At 37.7% G+C, this 17,783-nt stretch overlaps 2 protein-coding genes across 2 annotated transcripts; both read left to right on the top strand.

Annotated features, from left to right (window-relative positions):
- Window positions 1-917: 917 nt before the first annotated feature.
- On the top strand, window positions 918-3,832 carry LOC106907688 (interleukin-1 beta-like). Its single transcript, XM_014973512.2, has 5 exons — window positions 918-992; window positions 1,133-1,379; window positions 2,202-2,366; window positions 3,025-3,161; window positions 3,269-3,832. The coding sequence occupies exons 2-5, from the start codon at window positions 1,160-1,162 to the stop codon at window positions 3,488-3,490; spliced, it is 744 nt and encodes a 247-aa protein (XP_014828998.2). The 5' UTR covers window positions 918-992; window positions 1,133-1,159; the 3' UTR covers window positions 3,491-3,832.
- A 3,727-nt stretch (window positions 3,833-7,559) lies between these two features.
- On the top strand, window positions 7,560-17,191 carry ckap2l (cytoskeleton associated protein 2-like). The gene is made up of 9 exons (XM_014973514.2): window positions 7,560-7,742; window positions 9,003-9,069; window positions 9,152-9,206; window positions 9,836-11,025; window positions 11,122-11,317; window positions 12,226-12,384; window positions 13,767-13,827; window positions 15,588-15,741; window positions 16,619-17,191. The coding sequence occupies exons 1-9, from the start codon at window positions 7,703-7,705 to the stop codon at window positions 16,914-16,916; spliced, it is 2,220 nt and encodes a 739-aa protein (XP_014829000.2). The 5' UTR covers window positions 7,560-7,702; the 3' UTR covers window positions 16,917-17,191.
- Window positions 17,192-17,783: the final 592 nt, after the last annotated feature.

Here is a 17,783-nt window from a genome sequence, read left to right as displayed (position 1 = left end):
ATGGTTAATGGTAACGCTAGCAAAGCGCATCATGTCCCAGCTGTCCTGGTTCCAGAAGAGCGTTGGCGTCACACAGCAGCGCTCTGTTTACCAAACTAATAATGGATGCTATGGATTTAAGGTTATTTTAAGGTTATTCAGCCATTGGAGTGAGATCACAAGATCATAACTCCAAGATGATTCTGGAGTTGTTATCATTATGTAGTATAAATAAAATGTATATGTATTTTTAAATTATGTGTGCATTTTTACACACATTATAGAATAAACTGTGGTGTGGTCTATCTATCTATCTATCTATCTATCTATCTATCTATCTATCTATCTATCTATCTATCTATCTATCTATCTATCTATCTATCTATCTATCTATCTATCTATCTATCTATCTATCTATCTATCTATCTATCTATCTATCTATCTATCTATCTATCTATCTATCTATCTATCTATCTATCTATCTATCTATCTACCTATTTATATAACACACAAATTTAAATTTTTACGTATCGGGTTGTACATTTATGTGAAACTTCTTTTGGAGCTGCTGCTAAAATTTGTTCTAAAAATGGGAAATTATTTATTGTTTTAGATTCACTTCTAGTACTTATTGGTTAAACTTTGACAAGATTAAGCAGCAGCAGTTTGTGCTCCTGCTGCTTTGCCAGCCAGCTATAAAACAGCGGAAGCCCATGAAGTCAAAGAGCGAGGTATTATTTACTCTAAGCTATAAAACAGAAACCAGCCCTGAAGCTTCGCATGCCGTGGCGTGACGTGACGAGCCCTACGTGTCAGAGCAGGTCTTAATGTTGCTCTTAAGTATTTTGCACTCAATTTTGCAATCAGCTTTAGTAAGTACAAGGTTGCATCACCAGTGAGCCGTCCCACTTCCTTTAAAAGGCCAGCGGGTCAGCTCAGGCAGGCAGAACATCAGTACCACTGATAACAAAGCAAACCCAGCAGCACAGCTTCTCTTCACTCGCCTTCTTCAGGTAAACTGGCCTTTACTTGTTGGAACTTCAGCTGCAAATATTCCTAGAAAACTAAATTAGGGTACTGATGTAGCTTCTGCTGGTTTCTACAAGCTTGAATTTAACCAACATTTCATCTTTGGGTTTTTTTCTCCCCACAGAACTTTGGTTTTTAAACCACAATCCAGATGGAGTCCAAGAAGAACTGCAGCATCAGCCAGATGTGGGCCAAGAAGATGCCCAAAGGAGTAGATTTGGAGATTTCCCATCAGCCCCCATCCATGAGGTGCGTCGCCAACCTGATCATCGCCATGGAGAGGCTGAAGTCCGGCATGGCAGAATCGATCCTGAGCCCCGGCTTCAGCGACGAAAGCCTGCTCAGCATCATGCTGGAGAGCGTGGTGGAAGGTAAGCTCAGATTCTACTTTAAGTCCCTCTAAAGTTCAACAAAGCTGCAGTTTTCAAATGATTACAGCGTTTACGCTTTGTTAGATACTACGGACGCACCGACCCAGTACCGATACCTGGGCTTTAGTATCGGCTGATACCGATCCGATGCAGAAAAGCAGTGATGAACTATGATTTTTCTACTCAAACGGTCCAGAGATTGTTTAAATTATTTGACTGAAAAGAGAAAAGATAGTGTAAACAAACAGAACATTCATTTTAGGCCAAATGTTTTAAATAAACATTTTCTTACTGATTTGATACAATATGATTTCACATTTTAAACAAAATAAACAAAAATAGGTTTGTGCATAAAATTCTGTAACTTAAATTACCAATGCTATGTTAGCTTTTTCTTAAATAAAAAAAATTCTAAATATTCAAAATTAAGCAGACTACAATTGACTTTTGAGCATTTTGAATTGATTCAGAATTTCCAGGACAAGAAATTGCAATTCTCTATAAAATTGATTTTGTTTTTTAATTTATCGATTGAAAAAACTGCACCAATGCAGCACATTTAAATACAATTAGCAGCTCCACCATCTTGGTCAAACGTGTAAATACGACTTTAATTTGTTTGGCCAGAACAGCCAACGTGAAATAAATAATAAAGAAACTGAAACTGACTGAAACAATAAGGTGACTATGTTGGTCAAACATGAAAAAAAAAAAAAACTGCAGCAAACCTTCTTTCAAATGATTCAGAAAGTGCAATAAGGAATTGGTCCATCTTTAATAAATAAAACAGCAAACTGACCAGGTGTGCACTTCTTCATTTAGAGAGATTCATCTCTGAGAGGACTTCAGCTCAACCGGGTCAGTTCACCAGGAGGGAAGAGCATCACTGCTCTGTGACGGACGGGCAGAAAAGAAGCCTGGTTCTGGTCAAGAACAACATGGAGCTTCTGGCAGTGATGCTGCAGGGAGGCAGCGGCCGCCTCAAAGGTAAAACCGCATTTCAATTCTGCAAACTTCCCTCTTCCTGTCAGATCAGATATTTAGACTTTGCACAACCTCAGTTTTTAATTTTAAGCTTAAACTGAAGGAAAAAGGAGTTAAGATGCAGCTAAATTGATAGTTTGTGTTACTTAGATGTGTAATTTCAAGGAAGCTTTTAGAAAATATGGAGAGCACTGCAAAACCCAAAATCTTACCAAGTATTTTTGATGTAGTTTCAAGTGTAGTTATCCCAGCACACTGGAGATCAGTCAAAAATAAAATAAAAGTAACTTCTCAGCATCATATAGGAGCTTGTTTTAAATGAATAATTCCTTAATATTGATGAAAAGTATCAGTTTCATTGGCAGATTGGTTTTGATGAGTATTTCTTCAAATGAAGTAATATTGGAAATCTTTTTACAGATTGGTACTTCATCAAATTAATCTGCTACTTTTTAAAAACAATATTATGGAATTACTCACTTAAAACAATCTCCTAATTCTTGATTGAACATTACTTGTAAGTTGGTTTTGTTTTATTCCAAGTGTACTAAAATACTTGCACTAGAAGCTAGACCAGAAAATACATTTTTAATATTTTGTATTTTTGCAGTGAGGATTACTTTTCTTCATTTATGAACATATTTATCGATTTTTTCCTCAGTTAACCTGAACATGGCGACTTACATTCACCTGACTCCCGACACCGGGCTGGGCCAGCCTGTGGTTCTGGGCATCAGAGACACTGACTTCTACCTGTCCTGCCACAAGGACGGCGACAAACCAACGCTGCATCTGGAGGTAAACTAATCCCACTAATCCCACCGACAGCGATCTGCAGACATTAAATCATCTGAAAGGTCAAGTGAAAAACTTTCTGACTGATCTTCTTTGTTGTTTTTTTCCAGGTAGTGGAGGACAAAATGAGCCTCTCTGAGATCAGCGCAGAGAGCGACCTGAGGCGCTTCCTGTTCTACAAACGGGACACGGGGCTGAACGTCAGCACTCTGATGTCCGCTAACTTCCCCAACTGGTACATCAGCACCGCCACCGAGAACAACCAGCCCGTGGCCATGTGCCAGGAGTCCGAATCCCGCTACAGAACCTTCAGCATCCAGCGGCAGAGCTGAACCCGGCCTGAAGGGGGCGCTCATCATCGCTGACAGCACAGCCACAGTCTGCTGGATGGACGTGTGCGTGTTCAACGGAGTATTTTACTGTATGTACCAAGTACAGAAAGTATACTGCCTAATGTATTGACTTTGTCAAATTTCTACACAAGGTGGCGCCATTGTGCCGTTCAAAAAGCATTATTGTGTAAATATGGTTGGCTTAATATTTGTGACTTGATTTTTAATATTTATTTATGTATTTATGCAAAATTGCTAATTTTATATTCATGATCTGGAAATCGGCTTGCTAATCACTGTTTAGAAAACATGCAAATGTATTAAATAAAGATCCAAAATATACATTTTTTATGTGTGTTATTTACAGTTGAACATGTAGGAACTCCACAGAGTGAACACACCTGGTCATTTAAAACATACTTATAATGCGTTTATTCTCCTTAACTTAAATGAGAAACAATATATAGATATATTTTAATCAACCTCTACCAGCTTTAAACTTTTGAACCTGCCATAAATTTTAGTGGAGCTGATTTTCCGTAAAGAAAGGTCAGATGATCCAGTAGGATTTACCTGACATTTGTTTTTCAGTTGCAGAAAGCCTACAGAGTATCAATAGTAGAGCTGAATCAATTAATCATATTAATTGTGATGAAATGATTACTCAAATAATCAATAATTATCAAATGGAGTATACAGACTCAACAAAATGGCAATTTACTGAACAAACATAATCGGAGCAGTAATTAAAGCCAAAACTGTACAAAAATTAATCATATTTGCATTTAAGAAGAAAAATCTTCTTTGGCTGTCATGTCATAATGTTCATAATGTTCTGCCCAGAAATTCTCAAGTGTCAGTTTTAGCTTCACCTGGTTAAATTATGTAAGAAGAAGAAGAAGAAGAAGAAGAAGAAGAAGAAGAAGAAGAAGAAGAAGAAGAAGAAGAAGAGTAAAAATCTCCCATTAAGAACCATTTGCATCCAATTAATAATCCGTTAATCCAAGAAAAATAATCAACAGATAAACTCTACACCGTATCGATGTCATGCTCCAGCGCCACCTGCTGGTGGGCTCACCAGCATGCGGGTGAAGTGTTTGCCCACGGACACAATAGAGACAGGCAAAGTGAGGATTCGAACCGGCAACCCACCGATAACGGGACGATGCCGCATCATCCTAAAATGTTAGAAGTATTTTTTTAACTACAGATTCATCCTTTGTCACGGCTAATCAAGCGGTCGCTAAAGGAAAGCTATGTTGTTGTATTTTAGGCAATAAAATGTTTATGTTCTTCTTTAAAAAAGAATTGAAATATTTTTCAAGAATTTTTTAAATTTTAATATAAATGAATTAAAAGGATATTAATCTATGCAACAGACGGTGATCAGTTATTGTGCATGTCAAGAAGCTGCCGCTAGATGGCAGCAGATTTCAGTTATGTAGTTTACCTTGGCTGGTCTGATAAAGCACATTCCCAAACTTTCCAGGCGGTGACAAACAAGATGAGAAATTTCAAAAGGTTGCAAAACTGCGAACACAAACAGGCCTGATTTTAGAGACATCCTACATTTTTTTGACAGTAGGAGAATATTAAATCTGCACTAATATTTGACCCACAATTAGTTGTCTACTAACATCTACTTTTTGCAAGTTTTAAATTTCAAACTTAAATGTGGGAGCTTGTGAAAGATAAACTTATAGTAGTTAGTTAATTTTGTCATATCTCCAAGAGTTGAATAAATGCCTTTTTTGAAGAAAACAGTGGGAATGAAAATTATTTCCCTGCTTGCTTTGTGGTAGGAATCTCATGTTGCACTTTGAGTGAGATGTTACTTTGACTTGCCTCTAAAGGTTAATATTTTCACACATTACTAAACTTTGTTGAAAATAAATGTTCCTAATTAATTCAGTGTGATATTTAACAGAATGCTTTGTTAGATATCTTACACTTTCAAACTGAATCAATTGTTAGAGTTCTTAATTTGAAATAAGTAGATACTATAACTTGAAAATATGATATAAATATAAATATTTAATAACATAGTAATATAGTAATATAAATAGCAGCATTACAATTAAAGCAACAAGAGTGATCTAATTGTTAACTTAAAAAACAATGTTTAAACAACTTGTCTCTTGCTGTTAAATCAACTTGAACTTTTCTGTAGCTTTGAAATACCTCTGTTAGATTAAAAACATTTTGGTTTCCCTCATCCTAGATGCAAAGAACTACTTTAGTTTGTTGTTTTGTATTCCTTATTTACTTTCCTTCATAAATTCAGAACAGAATTTAAAATTCCCTTTCTCACATTTGAAGCCCTTAATAACCAAACTCCATCATAAATCAGAGATCAGATTGGTCCAGATGTTCCTATCAGAATCCTGCAGGTTTACTGGTGGCTCTGCCTGGTTCTGCCTCTCATGCCTCATTCTAAGGGTTTTCCTGACTTTTATCTGTATTTATGATTCAATGCCTTGCGCTGCTGGATTCACTTGAGGTTCCATATATAAAAAAATAAAACGTAAACTGGACATTGTGTTTTGCTTCTCAGAAAAGTGAACTCAACACACACACACCCACACACACACACACACACACACACACACACACAAACATGTTATCTAACTTCTTCATAACGTTGGTGAAGGAGGCACCAAAACAGAAACTAGCTGCCAAAGGAAACATCCAACTGTTAGCCAAAAATCTCAATGAGGAGATCTGAAAAATAACTGTGGTTTGTCATTTGTTTGTTGAAATGCCAGCGGTTAACCTTCAGGGAATCCTCTCATGAGTTGCATGACGTTATTTGAACGTCACAAAGGCAGGGCTTTTGTCAGTGCTGTCAGTGAATCAATTACTAAAAAAGGCTATTAATAACTAAAATGCTATAAATAAATTCACAGAAAGAAATACCTATGAAGAGTGATGTTAATAAAAAGGCTATTAATAACTAAAATGCTATATAAATAAATTCACAGGAGGAAGTGCCAATGAAAAGTGACATTCTAGACAATTGAACTAAACATTTCAGTTGACAATGGTTTTGACATGGTAATAGCTTATTAATGTGTCATCAACTTCATAAAGATGCCGCAGTGACAAATGGAATAGAGTACGTGCAGAAAAATAAATACAAAAGAGACTGTTTTCCACTGCCGATTGTAAAGTGGAAAGAAAAAGCTCCTCCTGACAAATTAAGATGACAGGTTTCAAAGGTCAAAGTTTGATCAGCTTAGTCAGGACTCTCCAGAAGAAGAGCATTATTTAGTGTCTGTGAAAAGGTAATATGACAAAAAGTAAAAAGATGAATAATTAGCCTTTAATTCAAGAAAGTTGTTACTTAAACATAGTGGCAGAGATATAATGAAGTCACACAACATCTCCATGTACTATTAGAAAGCAATAAATGCACTAATTATACAAATGCAGACTTTTTAGATGATCAATTTAATACAAATTTTAAAAATAATGTATTATTTGCTAATTTGCTATAGTCTATCCGTTTAACTGTGATACAAATAGAAGAGGTATGAGTACTTTTGCATTGCACTATACAGCAGCATCAGTTCATGCACAACCAAAAATGATTAAATAATCTTTATCCATTTTACATGATCATTACTCTACATTTTGTATTTGTATATATTGAATCACATTTGTTTAATTGTTCAGCTGACTTATATCCATAAAATGCAATTTAATTGAACTCTGTAGATCTTGCTTTGTGTGTCTCATTTTTATCAGATTTTTATTTCATGAACCTTGACAAATATTATCTATCAGAGGCTAGAACCAGATAGCGTTTGTTATAACAAAGACTCCCAAATTTTGCACAGAATGTTTTTCATCGTAATTGCCTTTATAACATGTTAACTAAATAAAGTATGTATGTGTTAATTTTTTTTATTCCGGAGCAAAATTCCAAAATCCCATAACCGTCTGTCCTCATTTCGTGGTTTGTTTACATCTTTCCCCCAATCAGCACAATATTTATGCGCAAGCGTATTGTCCTTGGCACTATTTTTTTAATTCAAACGTTCAAACTGTCCAATCAGTGAAGAGGAGGAGAACACTCGCGGTAGTTTCAAATACGGATGCGTGAGCTCAGTTGTTATGGACACAGTTTAACGTCTGACTATTCTGCGCTTCTGAAACTAAACTCTTAAAAGTTTTAGTAAAGTGGAAATAAGGAAGTTAACATTTGTAAATATGGAAGAGAGTGAGTCGGCACCGTTGCTTTCCAGAAAAGGTTGGCAGGTTTAATTTGTAAAAACGTCTAATTTATGCATCTGTTTCGGCTTGTTTTGGCTAGTAGATAGCTAGTGAACGTTAGCTGAAGTAACTGACACGTTACCTTATTGTTTTCTTCTTTGTGTTTGTTTGGATTCACTCAAAGTCTGAAACGATGGTTCTTTTTAGATGTGAGTTTGTTCCATACTGAAATAAACAAGTTAGCACAATGCTAAACGAACTAACCAGTAACAAAGTCTACAGTGAATTAGCAATTCACTGTTAGCTTCTATGTGAGCATTGAGTAAAGGACTATTTCACTGTTTTTGATTAAGTCCTCTTTAAAAACAATTGAAGTTGGTCCTGTTTTGAAAACGGCATTATGAATCATCAAATTTGACCTGGATTATTTTATGCATCATAAATATTCATAAAATATTTTTATATGTTTTTGTGACCCTAATCTGTTTGTGGAAACGCATAAAAAAGACAACTACACTGCAGGGTTTGCATTTATTCCACATCAGAACCCATCTACTATTTTTTATGGATATGTGATTTATTGATCATGTTTATCAGTCTATGCAATATTATCATGTTTGTACAATATAATTGCCTGTCTTATACCGTCAGAAAAACTTATTTTCCTCTCTTGTAGGTTCAAGCTGCTATTCCTACTTTCAGTGGCTTTTTGATTATGTTTTTCTTCACATATTCTGTTCTTATCCTAATTTTCTGACCCATAACTTCATCAAGTTTGTCATTTGTGGACCAAGTTGCTTTAATTTCTTTGTATGTATGGATTGCTTCAGCTGTTACCAATATTTGTTATTAATTATATTGGCAAGTTCACATTAGAAATATAACTGATGATGATTTTAAAACTTATTTTACCCACAGCATCTCTAACAATTAAAGTCTAAAAAGATTACTTCAGATAAATGTCATAATTGTCGAATAAATTAATTAATTAAATCTCTTCGTAGTCTGAAAACTTTGAGGAATGTGCCAAATTTTGAGAACATTTTTCTCACTTGAGGAGCATTCATTCCCTCAAATGTCCCAGAGATTTGTGGAAGTAATGCTCCATGCAGAGATCCAACCCTTTAACACAGTTTATAGTTATTCAGGTAGGAGGAGCTGTGACAAACATAAGCTCGTTAAGTGATGAGATTTTAAGCCCAAATTATTTTAAGGCTATCAGTAAACATCCGTTTTCAAAGTAAAGTTTGGAGCTGCATTGTTTTAAAATAACCACACTTTTGCCTTTGCGTCACAGAGTTGCGGAAACAGAAGCTGATGGAATACTTGGCAGCAAAAGGAAAGCCGAAACCTCCAAACGTCCTGTAAGTGTAAAAGTTGGAATGCCAAAAACGTTGCAGTGAGTTGTAATGCCAGAGGCCCTTTAATTGCTGTTTTTCTCTTCAGGCAATCCCTCCCCAGGGATTCTCGCAATCAAATGTCTGCCAAAACCTCTCTGAAGGTAAGGTGTGTTCTTGCGTAAGTGTTACAATTAACTCAAGGGTATTAACAAACAGGAAAAAAATTTAAATTTACTTTCCCTCAGAATGGAGTGTCAATAAACTCAAGCATTCTGAAGTTTTCATTTAAACTAGGACTGCACAATAATATGACACCAACATATATAATCATCACATTATCAGTGTGAAATATTCATATTGCAAAAGAGTGTTGGGAATGCAATAATTGTTGGATAATATGTTGATCATGCCGCCCGAACAACAATAATAACTATCAAATATAGATAACAAATGTACTTGTAACATTCACAAAAACAGGTAAAATTAGTGTATTGTATTGCCTTTTTTATCCACAATTAAAATGTTTCTGTTAATTGTAGTGACTTGTGGTTTAGACACTTATTACTTTAAATGTGTTGTTCAGGTTAGTAAACCTGAATAAAGTGCTGTTTCCAGTGTTTCAGGAATCCCTGATCATTCATGGTACTTCATTAGAAATGTGTATGTTTACTGTTACTGTTCTTGTTTTTTCTGGTTAATTAATGTGTCATCACCAACAAAGCCATTGCAGAGATCAACTGGATGGTGTACGTGCTGAAAAATAACGAATTAAGTTATTTATTTTTCACAGGTTGCTATGGGAAAAGAAAACAAAGCTCCACCCGACAGTATGAGGTGGCACGATTCAAAAGATAAAACGTTGGTGCCTCAGCGCAGTCAGGATCCTCCCAAAAGAAGAGCACTGGGTGTCTCTGACAAAGTAAATGTGACAAATGGAAAACAAACTGCCATTTGCTCATCATCCAGCAGCGTGTCAGCACAGACAAAAGTTTATCAAAATCCCCTGCTCAGGAAAACATACACCGTACTGTCTTCCAAATCCAGTTTCACCCCAGCTGCAACTCAGAAAAATCAGCCTCACACAGGGAGTCGAAACCTGAGCAAGGTGCAGTTAAATGGATGTTGTACACATGCAGCAAAGTCAGAACCCAAATCAAGCATAACCTCAAGTCGGGCCACGTTATGCCCACTGGAAATGGTGAGCAGTCGGATTAGTACTGGCCCGCTCGTTAAGACTAAAACGGGGCTTGTACCTGCAGTGATCCAGCCGAGGAATCCAAAATCAAACACATCACATCCACCTGGCTCAAAGCGTCAGACGTTCACTTCCTCCACTGCTAAGAATCCAAAGGGCAAAGGGCAATCCAGCAGAATGTCATCGGCCTCTGCTTCTCAGAGGCCGGCTCTGGTGATTCCTACAAATTCAAGAGCTGGGAGTAAAGCCGAAGCTCAGAATAAACCTAAACCTAAACCGCTTCCTGTTACACAAACACAACCAACTGGAAGGAGCCAGTTATGGACTGGACTTCGCTCAGCTGGGCCTTCCAAATGCAAAACTGTCAAACCAGAGCAGAGCGTGTTAACCAGTAAAAGAGCAGGGCAGTCTGCTCACACATCTAAAACTCAAGTAAAGAAAAACACTCAGTCTGTAAAAGCTGATGCCCCAGCATCCTCAAGGCCATCAGTCAAACGCAGCTCGACAGCCGTCAAGACAGATGAGAGAGTTTGGTCTAAAGATGGAAGGGAAACGAAGACGAACAGAGAGACACAAAACGTACAGAAAACATCTAGAAATATTCCTTCAGTGCATGTGGCTACAAAATGTACAGCTGCTGCGCGGGGGTACCGAACCGCACCGCAGCCTTCCAGGTCCATCAGCCTGCTGGGCCGGGCCGCAGCCACCAAGACGCCAAAGGTCACGGTTAAAACTGCTCCCCAGACTGAAGTAAAGAAACTGACTGCTGCGCAGGAGGAGAGGATGTAAGCCAAATGTAGCACTCCTTCTATTTGCTTGAAAAAAGGTTCAAATGTGGAGTTAAATATTTAGCTAGGAATTGTTTTACATTTGGTTGTCAGGAGGAAACTCCAAGAATGGCGAGAATCGAAGGGGATTTCCTACAAACGTCCTCCGATGCCAGTGAAAGCGCCGGCCACGCGCACCGTGTCGGTTCCTCAGCCCTTCTGGGCTTCCATGGAGCTGGAGGACGAAGCCCACTCTGTCGTCTGTGCCGTGGACCGCTCCCTGGAGGACTGCATCAAGTTGCTCGCCGAGGTAAACAGAGGGAACTGGTGGGCATCTTTTTGTTCATTTTTTAATTTATTTATTTTTATTTTAGGTAGACTCTAAGGCTGAAGTGATTTATCCTGAGTCATTTATTGAAATAATTTACTTTTTTGGCAATCTGTTAATCGTTAACTGGAGGGTTTAGACTCAAAGGCCATTTGCTGAAAGAACAACATATTCAGAGCTGTAATTAAAGCAAAACTGTACAAAAAATATTTACATTTTGCATTTAAGATAAAAAAAAAAAACCTTGTGAATAAATTTTACCCAGAGTTCATCAAGTGGCAGTTACATCTGGTTCAAATTCTGTTTATTTGAAATTAAGCACCTTTTTTATCCAATCATTAATAAAGCAATAATCAACAGATCAGGCATATTGATAAGTCCAATAAAAAGGGCTGAGCTTTTCACATGTTGATGTCTAAATATATATTTTTTAACTGTAAATGCATCGTTTGCTACAAATGATCAAATGTTCTCTAAAGGAATACACATTTTAGGTAATTAAATTGAATTATATATTTGCATTTGCTAATGCATTTTTAATATTGTATAAGAATGACTCAAGTGGCTAAATGAAAAATCTGTAGAAAGTGAATTTTTAATCCAATGATTCAATTAACCATCAGAATAATCAATAACTAAAACAAACCTTCACTGCGGCTCTTGTTGTTTTTCCCATAAGCAGCTGTAATTTCACCATAAGTCATGTGATAAACACCAATAATAAGAATAATCTAGCGAGGATAGACATCATTTAAAGGAAGCAAAGTAATGAATATCACTTTTTAATGTGTAGAGGCCTGGAATTGGTTTGTTCAAATTAATTTAACAGAAGAAAAATGGAAGAAAACCTGACCTACAGTTTAGCTTCAATGTCTGGTCCATGTGGTCAGGGCTGCCCTGCTGACCGGGTGGAGGACGTCCTCTCACGGCTGCCGGCGGTGACTCAGAAGTTCGCCAAGTACTGGATCTGTCGAGCCCGGCTGATGGAGCAAGAGGGAAACTTGGACGTGCTGCCCATGTTTGAAGAGGCTGTTCGAGTTGTGTTGGAGGTGAGCAGCATATTTCACTCTCACTGGAAGAAAGCAGTAATGTTTGAATAGGTAATTGTGACTGGAGCACATTATCATCTGATCGACTATAGATGTTTTCCATCGTCAGTGGCATCAATTTATTTTGAGCTTGGATGCTTTATCCACAGTTACATTCAATTACTGCAACGTTTCCCTACCATTATCCACTGTTTTCTGGATAAACCATCCATTTTCTGGTCAGTCTCTGATATTTAGATGCCTGATTAATTTGGTTTATACCTATTTGCTTCTGTAGTAATTATAGCAAAAAAGTTACAAAATTTGCAACAGTAAGCTGACTATTGTTAAACGCAGCCCTCAGATGCTTGTGGTGGTAGGAAGGATCAGTGAATAAGAGCCGTTTCGCGTGCAAGTATTGACATGAAACTTTGCTCATGTCTGCGGTGTAACGAAACCCACAAGGCAAGAGACGATGTTGAATTCACAAGAACACAGGATTTCGATATTACTCTAAAATAAACTTAATAGATTAAATTTGTCTTGCAAAAAGTCCTTCATTCTGCTTTTTTTTTATTTGTCACAAACAAAATAACTGTTTTGTTTTCAGACTTTAGGATAGTGCTTCAACTCTCCATGGTCTGCACGGCAACATTTACAATTTCCTAGTTTCTATCCACAGTAGGGGAGTCAAACTCCAGTCCTCTGCTGTCCTGCAGTTTTTAGATGTGCCACAGGTACAAAAGACTGGAATGCAACGGCTTCATTACCTCCTCCTTGTGTAGATCAGCTCTCCAGAGCCTTAATGACCTAATTATTCTATTCAGGTGGTGCAGCAGAGGCACATCTAAAAGTTTCAGGGCAGCGGCCCTCAGGACTGGAGTTTGACAGCATGTAATATGAAACACATTAATATGTTCAAATTCACAATCGTTACAAAGCAGTTTTTAATGGTTTAAGGCTCACCATCGATCTAATCGCTTGTGTTAAGGAAATAACTAAGTCTTACCTAAGGTGAAACACTGAGTCAATCAAGAATGAATCAAAATGCATTTTGATTATTATTTTATTAAGAAATTAAGCAAAGAATATAGCAATGACTCCTCTGGCTCGTCCAGGGACGTGAAGACAAGATTAAAGTACATCGCTTTTAATATCCACCAGCCCTCTTACAAAGAGGTGAGAAAAAGGGAGAATCCCACCAGTTTCAGTTACTTCACACCTGCAGACTGTGGATGGGTCAAACCCAGTTCAGAAATACCCTTTATTATGTATTTCCAGTGAGCTGCCTCCAACATGAAGGTGCTTTAAAGCTAAAATTGATGGCTTGATTGACTGAAATAAAACAAAGTTTGACATAACACTTGTTTGTGTTTTGCCTTTTTGTTTCTCCGTTTCCTCAGCCAGTGGATGAACTGCGGACTGTGGTTTTCGATATTCTGAAGAAGAAAGACGAAATCCAAGGTAATGGCGTTTCCACGGATACAACAGCTGGGCTGGTTGCATATATAAAAAGAATAATGTGTGAAAAGACTTCACATCCCGACAGTTCACAGCAGCATGAGAAAATAACCGAAAAAATCTTCTACAACATTTCAAAATTATATCATTTGGGGCTTTCCATGTTAATCACGCTAAGGGAACGCTAAGAAATTACGCTTTGAAATTTAAAGAATAAAGTCATAACATTAGGAGATTAAAGTCGGAATAATGAGACTAAACTTCTAATATACTGTAATGAGAATAAAGTCATGATATTAGAATAAAATCATAATATGGCGAGAATAAAGTTGTAAAGATATGAGAATAAAATCATAATATAAAAAGTTGTAATATTGAGACTTTATTCTTGAAATGATGACTTTATTCGCATTAAGATTTAATTCTAATCATTTTATGATTTCTCGTATTATTACGACTTTATTCTCAAAATATAATGACTTCATTCTTGCATTATTTCAACTTTATTTTCGTAATATTACACCTTTATCCCAGTGTGAGTTTATTCTCGTAATAGTATGACTTTATTCTATTTTATTTTTTCATAGTGTGGCTCTAACACGCTGTACGTAGCGGGTGATGAGTCACTATGGAAGTGAAGTAACAGGTCCAGATACATTCCAGCAAAAACAGCAACAGTCCAAATGATGAACGAACCGGTGCGCCATGTAGCTCCTACCCGTCAGCAGGGTGCAGACAGCTGTCTGAACACACAGCGACCAAATTAATTTTGGTCTTTTATTGTTGGCTCTAGATGCATTCAGTTCTGCAATGTTTTATAAGCAAGTTCACATCATTTTACAGGTTTGTCACACAAATAAGTAGAGTTGCGTTCAGCAGTAATGATGGCAAAACGGAGAAAAAACATGCTAACTTTTGCCTAGCATTTCAGCAAACTGTTCAGCTTGAAACATTGAGTAGAAGGAAAACATGAGTTTATGAGACAGCACTGGCTTTATGTATCAAGTAAAATTAATCTTTTAAAAACAAATATAAAGCATTGCTCTTTTTTTCAGGCAACTTGCTGCCTTCTTGCTGCTAAGCAGCTTGTAACTGCGCCGCTGTGAAGCCTAACTCTGAGTCAGAGTAGCATTTCAAAGGTGACCTGAAGAAAAACCTTTCAGACAAACTGTCACAAAAAAACAGATACCAGCCTGTAGCTACAACCCAACACTAATGCAACAAAAGCAGTACTGTCATTTAACTGCATTTAAAAGTTGCTGAGCTGGTGGTGATTTTATAAATTTTAATCTAGCATCAGACCAGGACTCCACATCACCGGTCACTATTGGTGACAAAAACTTCTCGATTGAAGCGTCTCTGATTGTTTTGTTTTCGTGAGTTGCCTTCACCTCAATGTTTTCTCCTTTTTTCGGTAACACTTTATTTGGAGGGGTGTGCATAAGACTGACATGACACTGTCATAAATATAACATAGCACCTGTCATGAACATGAAGGAGTCTTTATGAATGTTGTCATGACGTGTCATTCGGTAAATAATGACACTTTTAATGCAAAGTTGCTCTAAACGTTTCATTGAAAGTCCATTAAAAATGCCAACTTTGCATTAAAAGTGTCATTATTTACCGAATGACACTTCATGACAATTGTCATAAAGACCCCTTCATGTTCATGATAGATGTTATGTTATGTTCATGACAGTGTCATGTCAGTCTTATGCACACCCCTCCAAATAAAGTGTTACCCTTTTTTCTTCCTCAAGAAAATGAAAAACGGGACGATGGCTCTCCAACCACGGAGGCGTCTCCAGACCGTGGCAACGACCCGCTGATGACTCCCAAACCTGTCAGAGTTCTCATCACAGGAGAGAGAGGAGGCTCATCCGTGGTCAAGTACAAGATCACTGCGACTCCCGGGTGTGTTCACATTTAATCATAATCAGTAATTCTTTGCTTATTTGTGGATAATGACTTTTTTTTTTAAATACAAATATTTAACACAATATCACGCCACGCTGGTTCTGGCAATATGTATTTGGATCGAATACATATTGCATCCAGTTCGAATGCAAAGCTGGTGGTCTGCAAAACCAAGCGTCAGCACTGGCTGCAGCTTCAAACTGAAGTTCAACATGACGTAAGATGTCAGACTCTGCTTTGAAGAGAGACTCCCAAGCAGATGAAGTGTTTACTTCCCCTGCATGCGCTTCAGAACTGCGGTGTGCTGTAGATCCAGTTCAGCCACTGGCATTCTTCCACAGATTGATAGTCAGGTCCTGGATCTCCACCCCACACACTCAGTCTGTGGTCTCACAGGTGGCCTCCATGACAGTCCTTCACTGTGGAGCCTGTGTGCACTGGCTTCTGCTAAATGTTGGGCTTTAGATTTACTTTTAGTCATGGAAAAAAATCAGCATGGAAATGCCTTTTTCCCCAGACTTTTGATAAATGCAGTAGTCTTTGATTGGTTTATATTAAACTGACACATTTCACTATTTTTTTTTTACTTCAGACAGTTGAACCCAAAGTTTAACTTCAAATTGAGCCAGAACCATGGTGATTAAACTGTCTAAATTACACTAAAAGACATTTTCAAAAGTTCAGCTTTGACACGCTACTGTCGCTGTGCTGGAACTGAAACCAATCAAACCAAAGTATGAGGAAACCATAGAGTTGTGTAGAAAGTTGGTCGAGCAGAGAAAGGAAGGCAGACTGTTTTTGTTGTAATAAATATGTATTTAACCAGTAAAATGTCATAAATTATTTCAGTTATTGATTGTTTTTCCTCCCTTAGGGGCCCAGCAAGTCAGCAGAAGGAACCGGTCAGGGTCAAAGGGCAGGAGGTCCGATTCTTCACCCCGGTTCGACGGTCTGTGCGAATCGAGAGATCGTGTTTCCGATACCCGCCGTCGCTCCAGGACCACGACGTCTGTGTGAATTCGTACAGTGATCTGATCTCGGAGGAGGGCAGAGAAACCAGTGAAGAAGAATCGAGCTGCTCTGGTAGCAACACACCCATGTACATTTACCGACAGAACGAGGCACTTGAAGACAAAGTTTCCGTCAAACTCGTCCTTAACGACAGTTTTTAAATTCATCAACTTACACCTTTATCATTTTTAAAATAACAGACAGACAAAGGCTGTCTGTAGTCGCACTCTGTTACTGCCCAAATGTTCATATTCGCAGATGCAAATGATTTTTGTGATTTTAAACTCAGAACTTGGCACTTGAACCAGTAATCATTTATTAAATCTATCTGTACAGAAGGGAAACTTTGATATTAGGTCATGAATCTTGTTTTATTTGCTCTGCAAAAAAAAAGATATAAAAGTGTAAAAATAAAATCCTTATTTCTTTTTTTTAATCACTGTCTTTTTACTAGAATTTGTTTTACACACAAAAAAGAACCTGTCGTTAGAGAGGACTCAAACTCAGACAAGGATGAATAATCATTCAATAATCATTATGACTAAACACATAATCAGTATCAATAGTTATTATGTCCAATAAAGTGCTCAGTAATGTCACTGAACCCCGGTCCAGAACCTCACGGCTGAGCAAGGTCGGTGTCATGACCTCTCTCACTCGTTGGTTACCTAGCAACAACAGGCCAAGTAACTTGTGCAGGCCTGCATGTTTTGCCATGTGGCTCATAACTGCTTAACCTGTTGGTCTCAGGTTGTCATTCACAATGACAGGGGTGTCAAACTCCAGTCCTCTGCTGTCCTGCAGTGTTTAGATGTGCCACAGGTAAAAAACAGTGGAATGAAATGGCTTAATTACCTCCTCCCTGTGTAGATCGGTTCTCCTGAGCCTTGCTAATGACCTAATTATTCTTTTCAGGTGTGGTGCAGCAGAGGCACATCTAAAAGTTGCAGGACAGCGGCCCTTGAGGACTGGAGTTTGACACCCCTGTGAGAGGACCCAAATTTGGGTCCTCTCGTGAATGACAGGTT

This window comes from Poecilia mexicana, unplaced genomic scaffold (assembly GCF_051168715.1).
Source record: "Poecilia mexicana isolate PSO_F unplaced genomic scaffold, ASM5116871v1 scaffold_9, whole genome shotgun sequence".
Taxonomy (NCBI): domain Eukaryota; kingdom Metazoa; phylum Chordata; class Actinopteri; order Cyprinodontiformes; family Poeciliidae; genus Poecilia; species Poecilia mexicana.
This window is presented reverse-complemented; position numbering and strand designations above follow the sequence as displayed.